This window comes from Podarcis bocagei, assembly GCF_964188305.1.
Source record: "Podarcis bocagei genome assembly, chromosome: 3".
Lineage (NCBI taxonomy): Eukaryota > Metazoa > Chordata > Lepidosauria > Squamata > Lacertidae > Podarcis > Podarcis bocagei.
In genome coordinates, this window is record NC_138127.1 from 58,970,380 (window position 1) to 58,993,183 (window position 22,804).

The 22,804-nt window shown below is 43.1% G+C and overlaps 1 protein-coding gene across 5 annotated transcripts in view; it reads right to left on the reverse strand.

The window, feature by feature from the left end:
- RPS6KA2 (ribosomal protein S6 kinase A2) overlaps positions 1 to 22,804 on the reverse strand; it is a 196,359-nt gene that overhangs the window by 124,505 nt on the left and 49,050 nt on the right. The window contains exon 1 of one of the 5 annotated variants that reach the window (XM_081188223.1): positions 8,779 to 9,600. The exons of the other annotated variants lie outside the window; for them this stretch is intronic. Coding sequence (XP_081044349.1) covers positions 8,779 to 8,877 — 99 coding nt within the window. The 5' untranslated portion in view covers positions 8,878 to 9,600. Of the gene's footprint in view, positions 1 to 8,778; positions 9,601 to 22,804 lie in introns of those variants that run through there. 5 annotated transcript variants of the gene reach the window in all.

A 22,804-nucleotide genomic window follows, 5' to 3' on the forward strand; every position in this document is an offset into this window, starting at 1 on the left:
ACCGTGCTTCGCAAGACGAAAAACTCGCAAGAAGAAAAAACTTGCGGAACCAATTAATTTCGTCTTGCGAGGCACCACTGTACCCCACCTCTTTATCCTGACAGTGAATCAATGTTGGGTTGCTAATGAAAGCACATACATATGTTTGTGTATTAAATGCTGTTTAACAAATAAACATATTAAATTTATTATTTGTGTATTTAATTATATATATTGTGTATATTACACAACATTAACTATATTGCAAACACTTTAATTTACAAAATGGAAATTTAATTCAATGTGTGGCCCTTGGGTTCTGTGTCGAGGTACTCTTGTGGCCCACTTGGTCTGAAAGGCTGGACCGTCCTGGGCTAGAACTTTTATTTGGATTTCCAAGCCACTACTGCTTAAAAGTAAAGAGAAAATAGGCCAACATTTGGGCAACGCTGCCACTTAATCACTGAAAACAATCAGAAATGCAGAATTGGATATACACAGTCAGGTTAAGTCAATTCTGCACTCTAGTTATTTAAACATATCATACATCTATTGTAGTGGAATTTATATGATCAGCTCACAGGCCATGAAGGAAATGGGAAAATGGAAGCAAACACATTACATTTGCAAGAGCAAGATGCCCATTATGAACAGGTATGTCCAAAAGATTTTTTAGACACCCTGGGATTTTTCAGACATTTGAGTTTCATAATATGTAGGCAGTGTTCCTACAAAAATTAGAAGAATTTTAATTCCCTGGCTTGCAAATTTGTTCATGGATTTGGTGTTAGATGTGTTTTGAAGTTTATTGTTTTGGTTAGACCACAATGCTGAATGAGCATGTCTTTAGTCATATGCATCTGGCTTCCTTTTTGCTTTCTAATAGTCCTGTTTTGCTTTTGCTCTAATAGATGCCACAGGGTCTCTCATGCTAAAATAAATTGAATACATTGTGTATATCTGGGCATCATACCATTCAAATGTCTGTGGGTGCCATGCAAGTCAATGTAACAGAGTGAAGTAACTATGTGCTCATTGTTTGGAGTTTTAATTTTTTTAGAGTCTTAATGAATGCTGCATTGACATCACCATTAAGACTCTGCAGAAATCAAATAGGGTGAAAGCCAAACAATAATCTGCAGCCTATACTGTAAAACTGTGGAGTAACAGGGAATCATAATGATACTGTCTACTGGCATTCCTCTGCAAAGTTCAGATTTAATTAACATAGGACTGAGCTATGTATTATACCAGCCATATGGGAAGTGGCTCAAACTAGGGATAGAAAATGACTTTTGATTTGCTCCTAACTCCCCAAACATCCCCAGTTCAGAAATATCCAAACCAAATGTTGGCTCGGTAGAAATTTTTGCCTTGGCTTGTAAAGCATTGGCACAGTTTGCCCATTTCTCTTTTTGCCCCTTCTCCATGCTTTCACAAACTTACTGAGCTATGAGATGGGGTTAAAGGAAAAGAACCATAGATGTTAAAACCAAAGGCTGCTTCTAACACTGTTCTTGCACTCTAAGCTGTTCCAACATGAACTCTGGAAGTTTAGTTTCTTTTATTCCCCCTGACTCATTGACTTGGAAGAATAACAAGATTTCCTAGACTTCAGGACTGTTTCTCAATTCCTCACCCTGCTATAAAGACTTGAGCTTGGTTATCTTCTTCCACTAGCATGCCAATTATTAGGACGAAGTCCATGAAGACAATGGGTTGTTTCCTATCCTGTGCCAGTGGAGATCCACTGGTGCCACTGGGCTTCTGTTTCCTCTCCTCCCACTGTGCACCACCAAAATCCACTCCCAATGGTCTCACAATCCTTCAAAGCCAATTCTGAGGGTGGGCAGGGTGGCTGGAGGGGACAGGAGAGGAAGAAGTTCTGTTGCACACACTGAACTTCTGCCAGTGGAGTTGCAGTGCTGGGCATGGCCCAATAACTCCTTTTATGTATCTAAGCATTTCCACCACCTTCCTTTGAAAAAAAACCAGAGGCACTTGTGTGATTCCAAGTAGGAAGCATTGAAAACAAATCTCCCACAAAGTAGTAGCCAATTTAATGCTCTGGTTAAACCTGCTTAAGACATCAAATTTGGAAAATATTGTTATAGACTTTGGATGCCAGAGTTTGTGGGTCCAAGACACCCATGTGTCCTAGATTTAGTAAATGTTAGAATTAAGAGAAGGTGCCAGACATTCACTTTAGCATGTTAAAAATAAACCATGTGGTTTTTTGTTTTGTTTTCTAAGCTAGGCTGGCTGCCTGGAGAGATGCACCATTAAAAGAGCACAAAAAATGAGTTATGTCCCATTAAGAAGACCATTAACAAAGACTCACTGGGCCCGACAGCAAATGGAGAAAGCCTCTCCCTGAGATGAGAGACAGAGAGAGATAGCAGAGACAAAAGGCCAGAGTTTCAGAAGAATTTGAGCGGGTGATGAGGTAGGCAGAGGGAAAAATAGTTGCATTTTGCAAACAGTTTGAAAAGCAAACTTTTTCAGCAGGGGGCTGGTCCACTGTCCACAGACTTTGTGGGGGGCCAGACTATATTTTGGAGGGGGGAAAATGAATGAATTTCTATGCCCCACAAATAACCCAGAGATGCATTTTAAATAAAAGCACACATTCTACTCATGTAAAAACACCAGGCAGGCCCCACAAATAACCCAGAGGTGCATTTTAAATAAAAGGACACATTCTACTCATGAAAAACATGCTGATTTCAGGACCGTCCATGAGCCGGATTTAGAAGGCGATTGGGCCAGATCCAGCCCCCGGGCCTTAGTTTGCCTACCAATGGAGTAGGGACTCTGTATGATGTCTGAACACCATACAATTTGACATCAGGTCTTAAAACAATATCACTTTTTTAGCTCACCACTGTCTCTGAAGACCTCTACTTCTCCCAATGTTTTCATTAGTCTCATCCAGGCAGCTACTCCATGACTGAGGAAATCATGCAGGCTATGCTCTCAAATCACACACACGGTGAACCTAACCTGCTTCTCTTCAAAATTAATAATAATAATAATAATAATAATAATAATAATAATAATAATAATAATAATAATTTATTATTTATACCCCGCCCATCTGGCTGGGTTTCCCCAGCCACTCTGGGCGGCTTCCAACAGAATATTAAAATACAATAATCTATTAAACATTAAAAGCTTCCCTAAACATAGCTTGTTTGTCTGGCAAGGCATACAAGACAGAACAGGATACCTGTTGGGCTGCGCAGAACAGTTTCTGCCTTATGCAAGAGTTCCAGAATCTTTTGAAATAGCACCAACAATGACACCAACACATTTTGAAATTAACTGTTGTCTCACAAATTGTAATGTTTATTCTTCATTGAGGGTCAGGGGCTTTACAAAATACAAAGCCTAATAAAAAATACCTGTCCAGTGTAGCGGTTACTTCTTGCACTATTTGGGTATGACACAGAGTGTCAAATTGACCTATTTTTCAATATTCCCGGCACTGTACTTCTCTTGTTGGTCAACCCCCCCACCACCACCACCACACAACGCCTTGAACTTCTCCACAACTTGTGCATGCTGTCTGAAAGTCACTGTCTCTGTTGTCTTTTCAGCACCAACTGAAGACCTTCCTCTTTCAACAAGCCTTCTAAGTGAAGATCTTTCCCAATTTGCATCTGTTTTGGAATTGTTTTTAAATGCTTTCATTGTTATTTTGCTTGTGTGCTTGCTGCCCTGGGCTCCTTTGGGAGGAAGAGTGGGATATTAATTTAACAGACCAACCAACAAACAAAGAATGCAATCCTCCCCATCAACATCACCACCAATACTCAAAATGGTCAGACTGCTGTTTTGAGGCTCCCACTTGAGATGCTTTTGCAGAGACAGAAGGTGTAAAATATCCATTTCAAAATGGCAGGTGCAACTGCTTCTAATGTTTTGGAGTGGATAAATAATCTCTTCCAAGTCACTCCCAAGCTGCCTTTGCTTCCTATTGAGTTTTGATCAACTGACATTTCCTTGCTGTCTATGTAGCTTTGTGAAGGGCTATGCTCTCTGATTAACTGCATTCTTTCAGGAAGCCCTTGGTCTAGAATTCCAAACATCAATCAATTTGAAATGTATTCTTTTTTTAAAACAGCCATCTCTTAGCATTCAGTTTGTTCATGCAGGACTCTATCAAATGAACCAAGTTTCTCCAGGATTCTGAACCCAATGATAGAAGGAGGCCTCTGATAAACAACATTCCTTTCAGGATAGGGCATCAGACTTGGACAGAAGACTCTCCTTCTTGTGTTTGTGTCCTTTTTCAGCAAAGGAAAATAATGTATAAATGTTGCTGGCTTCTTTCCCCATACCATAAAGGATGGAACGCACTTGCACTATTTTTCTCTCTTTCTGCAGCTAGGCTAAAGCAAGCAACTCTTTCTTTCTATTCAGCCCATGCTTCAGGATCACGAAAGCTGAGGAGCCTTGGTGCATGGAACAATGCCATTTTCCTTGTCTGGTTTGGAATCCATAGGTTTAAAACTTAGACTTCTGACACCATGTCACAGAAGGCTTACAGAGAACACCATTCAGGAAGCTAGACAAGAGCTTCATTGTCTCTTAAACGAGAACAGAACAGCAAGAGGAAACTCCCAACTCTACTCAAAAAGAACATAAGAAGAGCCCTGCAGGATCAGGCCAAAGGTCCATCTAGTCCAACATCCTGTTCTTACAGTGACCAACCAGGTGCCTATAGGAAACCCACAAGCAGAAACTCAGCACAACCTCACTTTCCCCACCTGTAATCCCCAGCAACTCGTATTCAAAGGCAATTATGGAAGAAGAAGGAGAGAGCCATTGTGGCTAGTAGCCAATGATAGCCCTATCCTCCATGAGTTTCTCTAACCCTCTTCTGATGTGATCCAAGTTGGGAGCAAATTCAATTGTTTTAACTATGTGCAGTGTGAAGTAGTTTCTTTCATCTGTCCTGAATCTTCCAACATTCAGCTTCACTGGATGCCCATAAGCTCTAGCACTATGAAAAACCTTTCTACATCCACATTCTCCATGCCATGCATAATTTTGTAAACTTTTTATTATGTCACCTCTTACTTGTGTTTTCTCTAAACCAAAAAGTACCAAACACTGCAACCTTTCCTCACAGGGGAGTCGCACCACCCCCTCGATCAAGTTGGTTGCCCTTTTCTGAACCTTTTCCAATGCTACAATATCCTTTGTGAGGTGAGGCAACCAGAACGGTAGACAGTATTCCAAATGTGGCTGCACTACAGATTTGTATAGCAACGTTATGATAGTGGCAGTTTTAATCTCAACTCCTTTCCTAATAATCCTTAACCATGGAATCTGCCCTTATCACAGCTGAAGCACACTGGGTCAACATCTTCATAGAACTACCCACTACAACCCCAAGGACTCATTCCTGGCCAAGACACACCAAGTTCAGACCCCATGAGCTTATGGGTAGAATTAGGATTCATTGCCTCAACATGTATCACTTTGCACATGTTTGCAATTGAATTGCATTTGCCATTTTATCACCTATCCACTCAGCCTATCTTTAATAATGATTTCCAGACATTTTTGCCAGAACAGACATTAAGCTAACTGGACTGTAATTTCTACCCCCCCCCCTCCAATCTTAAAAAAACCCAAACAAAACTAGTGTTACATTAACTACTGTCCAGTCCTCACATATGTAGGATGATCTCAGGAACAAATACAATTAAGTTCAGTGCCACCTAGTAACTAAACTATAAGTAATATTAGACACACATGTGTTCTCATAACTAAGCCCCATTTGAACATGTAACTTTTTTCCTACAAAGAATTGTAGGCGCCGAGGGCCTTCTGGCGGTTCCCTCACTGTGAGAAGTGAGGTTACAGGGAACTAGGCAGAGGGCCTTCTCGGCAGTGGTGCCTGCCCTGTGGAACACCCTCCCATGAGATGTCAAGGAAATAAGCAACTATCTGACTTTTAAAAGACATCTGAAGGCAGCCCGGTTTAGGGATGTTTTTAATGTTTAATGATGTATTGTGTTTTTAATATTTGGTTGGGAGCCGCCCAGAGTGGCTGGGGAAACCCAGCCAGATGGGCAGGGTACAACTAAATTATTATTATTATTATTAAACACATTGCTTCTCTGTTCCCAATATTTCTATCCCACATTACTATAAAAACAACTGAGAGTATTGGAGCCACCCCAGTGGAGGGTGAGGAATCCACTGCCACAATCAGGTGACAACAAAAACATTAAATACTATTGTAACAAAGTATTCCTAAGTAACACAGTCAAATAGAAAGAATTCTTGCACCTTTTTCTTTTTAAAAAATCACCTCTTGAACATCTCTGGTCAGTGACCATAATAAACAGATTCATTCATTCACCTCTTGAGCCCTACTGGGTGCTAAAATAGATGACCAATTGCCATTCACTTGCCCTGAATCCATATGGTAGCCTTCTCAGAAGATGTCCACTTCTGAAAACTGCTGGCATTTACTTGGCATCAACCCCATCAAGCAGCTGTCCAACTGGGGCAAAGATGTACGTGTGCCTTGACAGTGAAGGAAGGTGTGGATGGTCATGGTTTCCCTAAGGCAGCTTTTGCAATTTTAACTATGAAGCATGCCAGCATTGCTAAGATCAGCAAAAATTAAAAGGTGCACATTCTGCTTGTTCTGAAAATAGTTTTACATTATTTAATGTTGTTAAAAGATCTTTTTGTTCAATACTGACCACTGGGGTGGGCTTTCCCTGCCTTAACTTTAGCAATCCTTTGTTTTATGTTGTATTTCAATTGCTTTTAAAATGCAGATATATTGTTCTAAGTGGAGAGCCAGAAAGCAGCATCAAGAAAGAACAGAGAAATCTGATCCACCCCAACACAGAAAATTTCAGTGTTCCCACTTCCTTTAGCTCTTAATTCCCCTTAAACATTCCCCCCCTCCTCTTGAAGGTTCACTTCTCTCTTGGAAGAATAGTTTCTTCTCAGAGGAAATGCAGTACTGCATTGTCTGAATGCAGGTACTTATCAAGGCTGCCAGCTTATAAAGATAAAGGGACCCCTGACCATTAGGTCCAGTAGTGACTGACTCTGGAGTTGCGGTGTTCATCTCGCTTTATTGGCCAAGGGAGCCGGCGTACAGCTTCCAGGTCATGTGGCCAGCATGACTAAGCCACTTCTGGAGAACCAGAGCAGCACACAGAAACGCCGTTTACCTTCCCGCCGGGGCGGTACCTATTTATCTACTTGCACTTTGACGTGCTTTCGAACTGCTAGGTTGGCAGGAGCAGGGACCGAGCAACGGGAGCTCACCCCGTCGTGGGGATTTGAACCACCGACCTTCTGACTGGCAAGTACTAAGCTCTGTGGTTTAACCCACAGCTTATAGAGACCAGCAAAAGAAAATCCATTTTCAAACAGCGCGACCATGAGCAAGGAACACCTCCATAGAATCAAACACAGTTCCTTAGCAAAACTCTCAGTTGCAGTAGTTGGGATCAAGAGAGAGGAATTGGAAAAGCAGAGCAGAAAACCTTTTTAAAGCCACAACCCTGTTTAAGATACAATGATACCTCGGCTTACAGACACTTCAGGTTACAGACTCCGCTAACCCAGAAATAGTACCTTGGGTTAAGAACTTTGCTTCAGAATGAGAACAGAAATCACGCGGTGGCGGCGCGGCGGTGGCGGGAGGCCTCATTAGCTAAAGTGGTACCTCAGGTTAAGAACAGTTTCAGGTTAAGAACGGACCTCCAGAATAAATTAAGTTCTTAACCCGAGGTACCAGTGTACACTTATCTTTACCAGGGAGAAAGTTCAACTGAACTTGCTGAGGCATGTACTGGCATGTCAGTAGGCATGTACTGGCATGTCTTGTCCAGCTGCAATCCTGTGCATACTCTACTTGGGTCCTTACTGAGTAGGACTTGCGCCTGGGCTTTGTGCTGTAGATTTTTTATGCCGTTTGTGCTAATGTATGTGAAACTGGGTCTTAGCAATCTTTACAATCTCTTGTACCAGCTTACACTAGTTGCAAAATGAACAGATGCACCACTGGCTTCAAAGACTGACATGACCCAAAAGGATGGAGATGCTGCCTGCCACTGGACTCGGAAGGCTTCCAAATTCCACAGGAGTCTTATTTATTTCCGCCTGAAGCACAAACCTACCTTAGCCTTACCATGCACAAATAAGAGAGGTCTTGAGGGGACAGCTATCTGTAGACAGGCTAAAACTGCAGCACCGTGGGAACAGAGCGAGTGGTTAAAAGTCTGGAAGCAGGACTGGGGAGAACTCAGTTCAGCTCTCCACTGGGCCATAAAGTTCACTGGGTGACCTTGGGCCACTCCCAGCCTAATCTACCTCACAAGGTTGTTGTGAGGATTACTTGGGGGCAGGGCAGGAGAACTGCGTGTGCTCCCCTGAGCTCCTTGGAAGGAGGGTGGAATAAAATGAGTAAGAGACCACACCTTTAGGGAAACAGTTGTAAAACTGAGAAAATGGTTTCCCCATGGGGTCTACTTCGTTGGTTTTAACGTTCCCCAACACTACCTTCCACCCTTCAGCTGGAAAGTGAAATTACTTCTGATAAACAAATGAAACCATTTTTTAAAAGGCTAATTCACACAATTTTTCCCTTGTCCTAAGACTCTTGCACCAGCAACGTCACTAGCAAATTCCGCAGCAATGAGCCCAAGAGGGAGAGAGAGAGAAAAAACTATCTTTTGGAACTTGGAACATCGAGCATTTGGTCAGACGCCGGTGAAGTTAAGACCGCGCCGGGTATTATAATTTTTTGGTTACCTCAAATCTACTGAGACTCGAGCTCTTGGAGCGAGACTTCTTGCGGAGGTAGACCGAGAAGAACCTGCGCACTGTGAACTTCTTCATGCTCATTTCCATTGCCCCGGCGTCTGGAAGGGCAGCAGGCAGCACCGGAGCCGACCGAGTAGCCGCAGTGGCCGCGCGCGGCTAGGGCAGCCCGGCACACTCCCGCGTTAGATCCATCCGGGGAGGAGAAGCGGAGGGCGAGCCTTCCTCACTTGGGCAGCCAGGAGAAGGGAGCTCCCTTCGGGGATTCATCCAGTCCCGGGGAGAGAGAGATAGAGAGCTAAGCCCCTCCGAGGCGCATCTCCAGAAGCGCCCCCGCCGCCCGCGGCTCGCTGCCCGGAGCAGATGAAGCGCCTTTTTCGCTCCGCCTCCGCCGCCGGTGTTTACATTGCCTCGCTGCAACTGCGAGCCCAACTCGCTGCCTCTCCGCGCCCCTCCCTCGCCTTCGGTCCCGCTACTACGTCCAATCGGAGCCGGGCTCTTGCTGCCCGCATTATAAGCTCCAAATCCCCAGCCCTTGCAGATGGGAGATAAATATTAAATGTGCCTATTAGTTGTCCTCTTGGTTAAAGCAGGTCTTTTGTCAATTTCCTGGCTCTCCCGGATCGCGCGGTGGAAGCAGGCGCCCTGCTGCACTCCACTCCCGCCCTAAGCTGCTTGCAAACTGCAGCAGAGCGAGGGAGAGCTATAATTATCCTGGTCCGATTTGGGAAAAGATGAGCTGCTCGACAAAGGAGATTCTCCTAGGAGATTTCTCCTGTCAGTCAGTCAGTCAGTCACATCAGGCTGCTGCAGAAGAGATGCAGCTTCCCAAGCCTTTATTTCTAACTGCTGTTGTGAATGTCTTTCCTCCTTTATGACTTTTCTAGAGTTTCAACCAACCCCGCCCCCACAAAGAAAAAAAAATGGTTCAGTTTTAGAGAGAACACTCAAGACCTTGAAACATCAGATTTCTTCATTTGCCTTGCTACAGAACTAAAAGATTCCATCTGATCTCTACATACAGGCTCACATTCCAGTACTCACCAGCTGCATACCACCACCTTGACTTTTCAGAACCACAGTTTCACCTTAAATGCACTTAGAGGCACTTAAAAGCCATCCTCTTTAATCATCCCGATAGTCTGCATGGCAGTGATATTAAAGGGATGTTAAAAATGCAAAGGAGTGCCCAAAGGGTTTGGGTGGAAGAGCAACACTTGGGGGGCCAGCTGACATTTGCATCCGAAGGACCAAGCTCTGAAATGAGTCAGGTACATAAATTATAAAACATTGCTGCTATTATGTTCTTGCGACATTAAATGTCTAAATGAGCACTGGTATCACCAAAGAGCTGTTGCTGTTGCAAAGAAGGGGACCCTGTGGCCCTCCAGATGTTCTTGGATTCTAATTTACATCTTCTCCGACTACTGGTCGTGCTGGCTGAGGCTCATGGGAGTTGGAGTCTGGAGGGCCACAGTTTCCGTAATCCAGCAGTAACAGTTGCCAAAATGGCCACTCCACTGAATGAGGAACTTGAAGGTTTCTTTTTCTTCTTCTGGAAGCCCATGCTGGCAATTTCTCATGGGAACATTTCTGTCTATCTTAGCTGATGGGGTAGGAAATTTCTTTAATGTTTTAAAATTTCCAAAGTTCTTCCCCACATTTGTTCCACCAAACTAATATTGCACCTCCATCTTGCTAATATTCCGTCTCCAGGCTAAAAGGTTACAATATGGGGACGCCTCCTTCCCACACTGACACTGAATTTCTCTGATGACTTATTTATGACTCAGTTGGGATGGTCAGATACATGTAGATGACAACACAATGCTGAAGATAGTTCCCAGAGGCCACTGCCACCAATCATTCAGCCTTAAAAAGAGGAATCTATCATGTGTGAAAGTTGCTAATTATGTCTTATGACACCTATAGGCACTCCTCTTTGTTGTCTCAGCTGATTATGCTGGTCAACTGCCATTTGCCAGAAAGATATTATAAGTTCTAGTCTCATGAAACCCCAATACAACTTCCACTTCTTGTCCATCATATTCATGCACCACTTACTGTACTAGAATGTGTGCACACAAGAAATATCTTCATATGTAATTAGCATCTTCTTGGGTCAATTCCTGATTACCTCACTTGAGGGCATGGTTAAAGTGTTTGGACAACAGCATGTGTCCATCCTGTCTTAGAATCATGAGACTGTAGAGTCATCTACAGGGGTCATCCAGGTTGACCCCCTGCAATACAGAAATCACAACTAAGTCTTGTTAAAGAATTCCTGGACAAACTGGCTCCAGCTGTTGAAACAGTAGTTTTAATGCCTCTCTGTGGTCAGAAAGGCACTACGGTCTTTGATCCCATACAATTTAAAACCGTCAATTGTTTTGCAATTATTATTATTAATGTACAATTTTGAAGCTGCTGCTACTATTATTTTGATCTGGCAAATCAGGTGTGATTTATGACTGAATACAAGTATAATACAAAAAATGAAAATTGTAAATTTGAAGATTTTGCCTATGCAGGAGGATGAAGACTGTTTTATATCCCAGCAAAAGTCCTACACAGACTTTATTTGCAGACAATAAAATATACCCAAGGCATATGTGATGGGGTTCCAATCAACAGGGTTCCAATAAACAGGGACAAGCCAAAAATAAATTAAATTGGAAATTGCTTCAATGTAGTTACAGACAAACAATGATTGGAGCAATTTACATTGCAAAAAACTGAGATTAGGGATTCATGTTAGTAACTAATTGATTGACTCCCCTCAGAGGAACTTCTACCACCACAGAAGGAGAGGGGACAGAAATCAATAAATGGATATGCATAAAGTGAGAAATGGGGGGGGGGGTCAGGGGTAAATAACATGCTGGCAATTTTAGTACAGAGCAGTGTGGCTTCTGGGGAACAGCTACCGCTTGGTGACAGAGCATGTAGTCCTAGAACAGTGCTGACCCCTGCAAGTCAATGGGCAGCATCCAGCAATAGCTTCAGCGTATTGTCATTTAGCTCAGCCTGGCACAATATGCCATGGAGAGCTTACTTTTGCATCAGAAATCCATTGTTAGAGTCCTGTTTTCAACAGGAAAGTTGTTCTGGGCATTCTCCTACCTCCGTTGAAGCCTTCAATGTAACGTGGGATTTAAGATTCCTAATAAAAGTGACCTCAGGATGACCATTCCAGATGGGCGATTGTTTCTAAAGTAAACTAATGAAAAACTCTAGAGCTACAGGCTGACCAGTTTTATGTTTCTCCAAGCAGAATAGGGGGAAATCAAAGATAACGCCTGCAAAACCAAACAGGAGCTTTCGTTGATTTGTTTTCGCTTGGAATAAGACATGTATGTTCAAGGAAGTTCTCATCTTTGGAGAATGTCACAACTCCATTGATTGGCACCACACCCTGTCTCCATGGCTGATGTCAAGGGTTGAAATCAATCACAGAGTGAGGGGAAGCTGATTAGCAAAAGTTGTTGAAAGTGGTAACTTTTTCCATCAAAAATATTGGGTGTAGTCTTAATCAATCAGGAAAATATTGGCTATAAAGACTACCATTTGATGGATAGCTATAATTAATAACGCTATTAATAAAGCACCACGTGCAAATCTTCTAATAAATAAAACTTCTTAGCATTTTATCTGGTGGTGTTAGCAAGGGTCTGTACAGTCACATGTGATATTAGTATTAAGGAACAGAATGGAGAAATAGAGAACAACTTCCTGATGGAACAAAACCTGGAACAGCCATAAGCAATTTTAAGATCTTACTGAACTAGAAAACATGGCTAAAAATGATAGAAAGCACACACACACGGTACTGTGTACAATGCAGTAGAAAGAAGCAGAAGGAAATGCCATTCTATAGTGCATTATTAGAACCTGTTTACACAATTAGACCGAGGCTCAGGTGTGATCATGAGTATCTGTAGGGTCAGAGGAGAAAAGAGGAGAGCCAGAAGACCTAGAGTGGCATGGCCAGTATGGAAACATGTCAGGTTTGCTCCTTCTAGGCATGCCCCAGTCCTAGGCAGATATCCACTGTGTGCCCAAAGGCACACTTAAGACTCTGTACACATGACACATTTTTCTTGAAAAAAATGGAAACTATTTGTTTTTTCCATGTAGTCCATAAACAATATAGATCTATTGCATATTTTTTGCCCCTGAGAAGCACTTATTGACAAACTGGTTTCATCCCCAAAATAAAACCTTCTCACAGATCAATTCTACATTGCCCTGCAGTGTGTCCATTTGAAAGCAGATGTATGTGGTCCTGGCAATGGAGGGGTGTATCCACATCTGCCCAATGACATTGTTGTTGAACGAACACCAAGATCACAAAAGGAGGGTTTTCAAATGTGTGATCTTATAAAGGGAAGCGTTTTCAAACACATACCAAGCAACCATGCCCAACTACTTGTCAGGCAAGGAGGATCTACAATCAATCTAGATTGAACAAAGCATGCTGAGGACAAGCATGAATTATTCTGGGTTGCAAAAAAAATTTCTCCCTCTGCTACAAGCAGAGAAGGGTGCACATATCCTAAGAGTGGGCTCTGGCTGAGAACTGCATTGCTATAGTACAAGGGGTGGCTACAAGAAGGAGGAAGGGTCTTTTCAGTACTGGCCCAGCGAAGAAAGACTGTGGGTGATTTAACCTTTGGATATGTATATATTATCACCTTTACTCTGTTTAAGTCTTATTGTATGCCTTTGTTATATTGATGTAAGTTGCCTTGAGATGTTTGTGATTTAAGGCAAGGAATAACAATTGGCTCTCAGGATTCAAAAGTGGAGAGCCTCATGTTACCTACTCAGAGATCATTTGCAAAAATTTAGATGTAACAATAATTTATTGAATTTATATCCCACCCTTCCTCTCCATAATGCCATATAGGCCATATAGGCTCTCTATACACATTCCGTAGCCTGTGAAAAGCAGATCCCCAAAGGCCCAGAGAGAGGCTGATGGTTTGCCATTGCAGGAACAATATACATTGCTTTCCTAGCCTTTTAAAAAACAAAATGCCCTAAATTAAACTTTAAAGGGATATTTAAAAGCCACTTTCCACCCACATAAGCCTTGCCTTAAGCATTTTTTGGCAGATGATAACAAGAACACAAATTTACCTGTTTGATTATTGTTAAGCATTAAAAATTATCCTACCAAAGTGCATTGGAGTTTAGGCCACAATCCTTAGTTCCAAGTATACATGCATAAGATTGGATCATACATTGTACAGCCTGATAGACAGGACATAAAAAAAGAGATGAGGAAGAGGAAGAGGCAGATACTTATTTGTAAGTCATCTGTAGGCTGAGGCTCACTTATCATAGAATCATAGAGTTGGAAGAGACCACAAGGGCCATCGAGTCCAACCCCCTGCCAAGCAGGAAACACCATCAGAGCACTCCTGACATATGGTTGTCAAGCCTCTGCTTAAAGACCTCCAAAGTAGGAGACTCCACCACACTCCTTGGCAGCAAATTCCACTGTCAAACAGCTCTTACTGTCAGGAAGTTCTTCCTAATGTTTAGGTGGAATCTTCTTTCTTGTAGTTTGGATCCATTGCTCCGTGTACGCTTTTCTGGAGCAGCAGAAAACAACCTTTCTCCCTCCTCTATATGACACCCTTTTATATATTTGAACATGGCTATCATATCACCCCTTAACCTCCTCTTCTCCAGGCTAAACATGTCCAGCTCCCTTAGCCGTTCCTCATAAGGCATCATTTCCAGGCCTTTGACCATTTTGGTTGCCCTCCTCTGGACATGTTCCAGTTTGTCAGTGTCCTTCTTGAACTGTGGTGCCCAGAACTGGACACAGTACTCCAGGTGAGGTCTGACCAGAGCAGAATACAGTGGCACTATTACTTCCCTTGATCTAGATGCTATACTCCTATCAGAGAAGTTATTAGGAATAATTCTTTAGGGAAACAGATGCTGATACCGCAGCTGATATTTTAGCAGAGCCCTACCAGATCAGACCAAATGCCCATCTAATTCAGCATCCTGTTCCCACAGTGGCCAACCTGAAACTCTTCCCACATGTGATTTCCAACAATGAATGAATATTCAGAGGCATGCAGCTTCTGATACCTGAGTAGCCATTGATAGTCTTATTTGCCACAAATTTGTCTGCTTTTTCCCCATGCCATCCAAGTTGCTGGCCATCACTATTCATGCTACGTAGTTACTGCAGATAAATCACTTGTGGAGGCAGCCCTTAGGCGTATCCGTATTTCCGTTTTGGTTACACAGAGTGCCTTGCTCATAAAACTGTCAGTTTGATATATACTGTAGATGCAGGAACTACTATGTTAGAAGTGCCCACATGCAGATCCTTATTCTGCTCTGTAATGCACCTGCCAGACTGGCACCACACCAAGGAGTAGGAACATCATATACACTTACTTAAGATCTTTCCCCCTATTATTTATGGATTGGAACCTAAGACAACTTGATTCAAAGCAGTTCACAAACGGAAATGCCCCATCCTGGCACCATCATCCATTTGTATGTCCTGCTCTCCATCCCCTCTAAAAAAAAAGGTGACAAAAGAGAATGCAGATTTCAATAAATTTTACACATGTAAATTGAGACTAAAATGTAAATAGAAAATCATACAACTCACAATCATGGGAAAACCTGTGACCCATGCTTAGTCTGCTTTGCCTGCTTAGTCTGCTGTCAGGGTGCTACCTGTTAAAGGGCAACATCCAGCCCCCTGGGTCTCCCTCCTTAAGGTTCATTAAACTGGACTTGGACCAGACAGCAGGAGCAGCTTACCTGGTGGGATGGAGCTGCAGCACTAGCCTCCCAGAAGAGGTGACAGTGAGCTTGGGGCTACACAGGTGTGCTGGCAGATGCACTGGATTGGCTCTGCTGGTCCACCCTGACCTTGTCTCCCCCTCCCTCATTTCACTTCCAGGGGGAGTGCATTGCTGCTGCTTGGCAACATGTCAAATATAGGATGCCTTCAAATAAGGCGCAGTCCTTTGAAATGTAGGCTCGAAAGATGGGGGACACTCTTCAACACTGGGGCACAAGAGCCTGCTGGAGGCAGGGGAGTCAACTGACCCAAATCAGGCTATAGTATTTTAATATTTTTTTGGAAGCCACCCAGAGTGGCTGGGGAAGCCCAGCCAGATGGGTGGGGTATAAATAAATTATTATTATTATTATTATTATTATTATTATTATTATTAGGCTTCTAAGATCAATGTTAATGTATTGAATGGCACCCCCACCCTCCGGTCTCCTTCTCATCTGAGACTTGCAGGAGAATTATCTTCTTTTGGGAGCTATGTGGTCTTAATTATCAAATATTAGTAATATATTTGGCGATTTTAAAAAACCACCTTCATCCATCTGTCCTTAGATAGAATCACTGTAGGGGAAAGAAACATGTTCTGACAATCTGGGGTTCTAAATGGGTAGGAGATTTTAAAAGGGATTGTGGTAGTTGAAATCCAATCAGTCAACAGTCTCCATACCCATCTCAAGTAACCATGATAACCACATATGCTCCAGTTTATTCAATTTATCACAGACCTATTTCTGTCCACTTAGAAAGGACTTATATATATATATTTGATTCAATAAAGCACAGAGGAGATTTCAACATCTGCTACATGTCTGCGTCATCATCCAACTAGCTGGAGAAATAGATTGGAAAGAATATAGAGCACAATATTTAAAAAAAACCTGGTGTCTGATTACTTTGCCTAGCATTGTACTAGTGTGGAAAGACCTGACAAGAAACCACATTGAGTTTTTGACAGTCTCTGACATCTTTTCCGATGAATTAAGTATACCCTTGGTAATTTCACAGGTGGAACAAAAATTTGATTTGTGCAACCATTAGACAGTGTAACTTTAAATAAGTACGTAGATCATGTGCAGTGTGAGGTTTTTTGTATCGTTTCTTCTGGCAATAGAGATGCAATGTTGACTTTGCTGCAGAGTTTTATCCTACCTTGTTGCACTGTGAAAACAACAATAAAAGCAGTAGTAGATGCAGTAGAGAAGCAGGATGAAGATAGCTGCTCTATAGCATAATTCATTGTATACATTAGAAATTACCAACAGGAAGAATATTGCATTCAAGAGTTAGAATGCTTCTGTTTACCAACGTACTCAGGAGTAGGTTGCCAACTGACTAGGAAAACACTGCCTGACCTGTTATACGGTTCGGGTTTCTATGGCGGCTTCTTCGTTCACAAAATGGCATATTTTCCTTTCTTGAGATTTTTTAATTAAGCATGGTTTAATTTCAACACACAAACACACACTACATTTTTGTACTGCAGAATTTATTGTACAGTGTTCAAGTTAGCTTTTTTGTTTTATTTTGTTAAGTAAGAGTTTCATTACTCAGAAGCAGGTAAGGGTTTGGTATGACAATACCTGTGCAATTTTGGAGTGGAACACCAGAATCTCTTTTTGACGCCATCTGTGGATAAACTGTAATTAATGAGGTTCTCTTTTGTAAGGTTACTGAAAAAAAAATCTTCTGAAATTTATTAATGTTTGTAGACACAAGATGGGCCACAATCCAGCACACTGTTAGAATGTCTAAGGCCATCATTCACAAGCACACTCATCTAGAAATCAAGTCCCATTTAAATCAATGAGACTTACTTATGAGCAAAGATGCTTAGGTGAATGCTGTAACTCTTAGCTGGATTATGATCTTGTTTGTGGGGTGTTTTTTTTTTAACTCTGAGGAACACCTGCCTAATATTTTGGGATAAAATTTGGCTCAAAAATAATCACCATAAGATTAAGGCTGCAAAATGTAATCTACATTACCTATTGAAATGTCTCACTGCTAAGACCATGCACACAGTGGCATTTACTTTGGCTCCAGGGTACACCCACTACTGGTGTTTGAAGCTGTGTACACACAATGTTAGCCACAATCCATATCTATCCTGTAGTTTCTTGAGAAATACTGCTGTTTGGTGTGTTTCCCCTCAAACCATCTTCCATCCAATTTGAAAACATAAGCCACAGTTAACATGGGGTATGCATATCTGAGACAGTCATTGCACATGGTAGGGCATGCACAGATATCAGTTTCATTGGAAAGAAATTGGGGGAGTTGCAGGGGCATGGAAACCAAACAGGTAACATTCATTGGGTGAAGATATTCTACCCCCACCCCCGGTATGTGATTTAATATTCAGTGGGGGGGAAGCAACCTTACTGTGCGGTAAGCTGCCAATGTGTACATAGCCTGAGTTGGATAGGATCAGGATATAAATCTGCAGTTCTGAGCACACTACTAATTCACACTGACATTGATGTGACTTGCTCTCAGTAAAGTGTATATCACTTGTATTTGGACTGTCTGATAAAAGCAAGTGAATTCTTCAGTTTAATACCTTGGAGCAAAACCTAAACGCTTCTTTACATCTAGGGTTTAATATTTCCTGAGTTGCAAACATTCGATCAAGAAGAGTTATTGTCTTTGAACTTGTCTTAATGGAAAGAAAAAGAAAGGAAGTGGCCAAATGGATTTAAATTAAATTAGTTTGTGGACAATGCCAAATACAGAACAGCCTTTTCACATATTTCAGCAAATAATAATAATAATAATAATAATAATAATAATAATAATAATAATAATTCATTATTTATACCCCGCCCATCTGGCTGGGTTTCCCCAGCCACTCTGGGCGGCTTCCAAAAGAATATTAAAATACTGTGATACATCAAACATTAAAAGCTTCCCTGAACAGGGCTGCCTTCAGATGTCTTCTAAAAGTCTGGTAGTTGTTGTTCTCTTTGACATCTGGTGGGAGGGCGTTCCACAGGGAGGGCGCCACTACCGAGAAGGCCCTCTGCCTGGTTCCCTGTAACTTGGCTTCTCGCAGCGAGGGAACCGCCAGAAGGCCCTCGGTGCTGGACCTCAGTGTCCGGGTAGAACGATGGAGATGGAGATGCTCCTTCAGGTATACTGGACCGAGGCCGTTTAGGGCTTTAAAGGTCAGCACCAACACTTTGAATTGTGCTCGGAAACGTACTGGGAGCCAATGTAGGTCTTTCAAGACCGGTGTTATATGGTCTCAGCGGCCGCTCCCAGTCACCAGTCTGGCTGCTGCATTCTGGATTAGTTGTAGCTTTCAGGTCACCTTCAAAGGTAGCACTTAGAGCGCATTGCAGTAGTCCAAGTGGGAGATAACCAGAGCATGCACCACTCTGGCAAGGCAGTCCGCGGGCAGATAGGGTCTCAGCCTACGTACCAGATGGAGCTGGTACACAGGTGCCCTGGACACGGATTTAACCTGTGCCTCCATGGACAGCTGTGAGTCCAAAATGACTCCAAGGCTGCGCACCTGGTCCTTCAGGGGCACAGTTACCCCATTCAGGAAAAGGGAATCCTCCACACCTACCCGCCTCCTGTCCCCCAGAAACAGTACTTCTGTCTTGTCAGGATTCAATCTCAATCTGTTTGCCGCCATCCATCCTCCAACCGCCTCCAGACACTCACACAGGACCGTCACCGCCTTCACTGGTTCTGATTTGAAAGAGAGGTAGAGCTGGGTATCATCCGCATACTGATGAACACCCAGCCCAAACCCCCTGATGATCTCTCCCAACAGCTGCATGTAGATGTTGAAAAGCATGGGGGAGAGGACAGAACCCTGAGGCACCTCACAAGTGAGAGCCCAGGGTTCTGAAAACTCATCCCCCACCACCACTTTCTGAACACGGCCCAGGAGGAAGGACCGGAACCACTGTATAACAGTGCCCCCAGCTCCCAGCCCGTCAAGACGGTCCAGAAGGATGTTATGGTCGATGGTATCAAACGCTGCTGAGAGATCCAGCAGAACTAGGAAACAGCTCTCACCTTTGTCCCTAGCCCGCCGGAGATCATCGACCAGTGCGACCAAGGCAGTTTCAGTCCCGTGATGAGGCCTGAATCCTGACAGGAAGGGATCCAAATGGTCCGCTTCTTCCAGGCGTGCCTGGAGTTGTTCAGCAACCACTTGCTCAATCACCTTGCCCAAGAATGGAAGATTTGAGACTGGGCGATAGTTGGCCATCGTGGCCGCATCTAAAGATGGTTTTTTAAGAAGAGGTTTAATAACCGCCTCTTTCAGCGGGTCTGGGAAGGCTCCCTCACGGAGGGAAGCATTCACCACCCCACGAAGCCCATCGCCCAGCCCTTCCCGGCTAGCTTTTATAAGCCAGGATGGGCAAGGGTCAAGGAGACAGGTGGTTAGTTTCACTCGTCCAAGCAGCCTGTCCACATCCTCGGAGGTAACAGATTGGAATTGATCCCACACAATTTGACTACTAGACAGGACTCTAGCACTCTCCCGCCAACTCACAGCTGCTCCAGTTTAGCCGGGACACCAACTACTTTCAGAGTAGTCTTAGGGTAAACACAATCCTTCAATAGTCAGTTATAAAAGTAACAGCTTATGAGTGTGTGTTTCACTATATCTATGCAAGCCAAACCTCTAGAACAGACACCATACAACTATTGCTTACTAACTTATATATAAGCCTTTATAATCTTGATTTCTTTCACTTTATAGCAAAGCAAAATGGCATGTTAACAATGTATGTGATCATCAGCAGTTATGTTTCCACCAGGTTATAATAAAGAAACTGACAAAAGCATACCTTAAAAGAAAATGCTAACATTTCTCCTCTGAACTTTGTTCCCAAAAGCATCAGTGCAAATCAGATGTTTTTACTACTGGAAAGTTCAGCTTCTCCCTGCTTCTCCACACCCACTGAGAGAAGAGAATGATATAGCAAATGGCTAATGGCAAAAGGAAAGAGAGCTACACAGCTGTTGGCTTTGAACTAAAGTGTGCAGGGCTGGGGAAGGAGAGGAAGGGCATGATGGCTTTGAAGTCTGAGAGTGGCATTTTGCAATAGCAAACTCTCTGTTCCTTATAGGTGTAAATTGGCTGCTAAAGGAAGGCATTCCCAACATCTCTAGGGGAACCTTTTCTACAGTGGTTGTTGCAAGGAGACAAGTTAGTAATTAGATTATTATCCTCGCAAACCAAGGATGCCTCCCGACTGTCACTATTTTGCAGGAGGCATTCAGCAAAATATCGGAAACTTAGGTTTGCACATTTAAAAGTGTTCCACTGCCCTAGTGCAACAAATCCACTTGAAAAACTGAGACTTTTTGCACAGAAAAGTGTGGGATGAATAAACAATTGATGGGAAGATGTATAAACACCCTGCAAGCATGTAATAAATGTTCACGGTACTACAACTGCCCTGCAAACAAGTAAGAATGGAAGACCACCATAGAACCTCTGCACAAACTTTGTGTTAGCTGCACTGCAGGGGGTTGGGCTAGATGACCCTTAGGGTTCCTTCCAACTCTACAATTCTGATTCTAAATCAGGATGAATGTTCAGCAAACAGGTAGTTTCTCTGGAGGAGCCCCAATATATCTAATCCAGCTGTTTTCAGCCAGTGTGCCCTGGGGTGCCTTGAATGATGGTCAGGGGTGCTGTGGGCAACCCTGGCCTCTGTCCCTCTCTCCTTTCCTCCCTTCCTCTGATGCCCTCTCACATCTCTGCCTCGCAAAGACTTGCACACTACTTGTTGCAGCAGCTCTGACTACAAGCTCCCTAGGCGAATTGTGCCTCTGGGGCTGGCCAGGGGGTGCTACCTAGGCCCCTGTGTGAGAAGATACCTCTCTTTGGGGCGGGGGGCAGTTCAGAGACCAGGGGCAGCAGCTGCAGCTGCCCAGAGGACTTCCAAAGAGAGGGGAGAAGAGAGCAGACTGAGGGAACACTCCACAAGGGAGGGTGTTTGAAAAGTGTGAGGGGCTGCCACCTCTGCAGGCAAGGGGTGCCATAACTGGGCTCCTGAGCCCCATAGGGGTGCCGCAGAAAGAATGCAGTTAGTCAAGGGAGCCATGGACCCCAAAAGGTTGAAAACCTCTGATCTAATCAGAGGAGTGAGCATGGCAGGCAGCTTTTCAGTTTAATGCTAACCGTTTTACTCGGAAGGAAGTCTCGCTTATGCCAGTGAAGCTTAGGCTCTAACAAGTAATAATTATCTTGATTTCTATGTAGTCTCACATCCCATTCTTATGCAGACAGGTACAAAAAGTGGGGGTGGGGGGACTCCAGGTGCTACAAAATACAATTTATTGTAAGCCCATTTTTTGTGGGGGTAATCCTTTATCAAGAGCACAGTTTTAGCAACCATCTTGACACAGCAAGAAGTCCTGCAGAGTTATGTGCACCTAAAGCCATTCATTTAATGGACTTGAGTGTGCCTATCTTCATTTATTGAATAGGCTGTGAGATTAAAAAACAAAACAAAATGTAAGGTCCCACCCCCCCCATAATCCCCAGCTCTGAAGGGGGCTCTTGCTCTCTCTTGCTCTCTCCCCCCCCCCGCCCCACGATTTTCCCTGCAGCTAAGACAAATCTCTCAATTTCTCCTGATTCTGGAAGTAGTGGAGTGAAATGTTGGTGGGTTTGCTTCCCACACGCCCCTTCTACAACCCTCCCCTAAGATACGGCACTAGTGGGTGGGAAAAAAAAATATGGCTTTCAATCACAAAATGATAAATTGTGAGTCTTAAGACAAAAATAGCAAGTTGTCCTATATCTCCTGCCATTCACTAGGCAATTGCTACTGAAGTATTATCAAGTTTAAGTTCAGCAGGAAGTGTGCTGCTTAATAGCTATAAAATAATATGCCACAAACCTGTTGATGGAGAGATTATAATAACTAACTGCATAAACAACAGGGTGAGGGGAACAGCATTGGGGGGGGGGAATAAATGCATGGATCTAATGGCAGATCACTGGCTGCCTAATCCTGCACTTCCAATAGGCCGTAATTCCTCAAGTTGCTCAACACAATGCATAGCCTTAATGCTTCACTTAAAGAATCTGACAACTTAAAAACACGAATTGTTATATATAATATATACAGTGCAAACACTACTTTACTGTATTTTACAGACAGCATATAACAGAAGTTGGTTGCAACATGTATTATT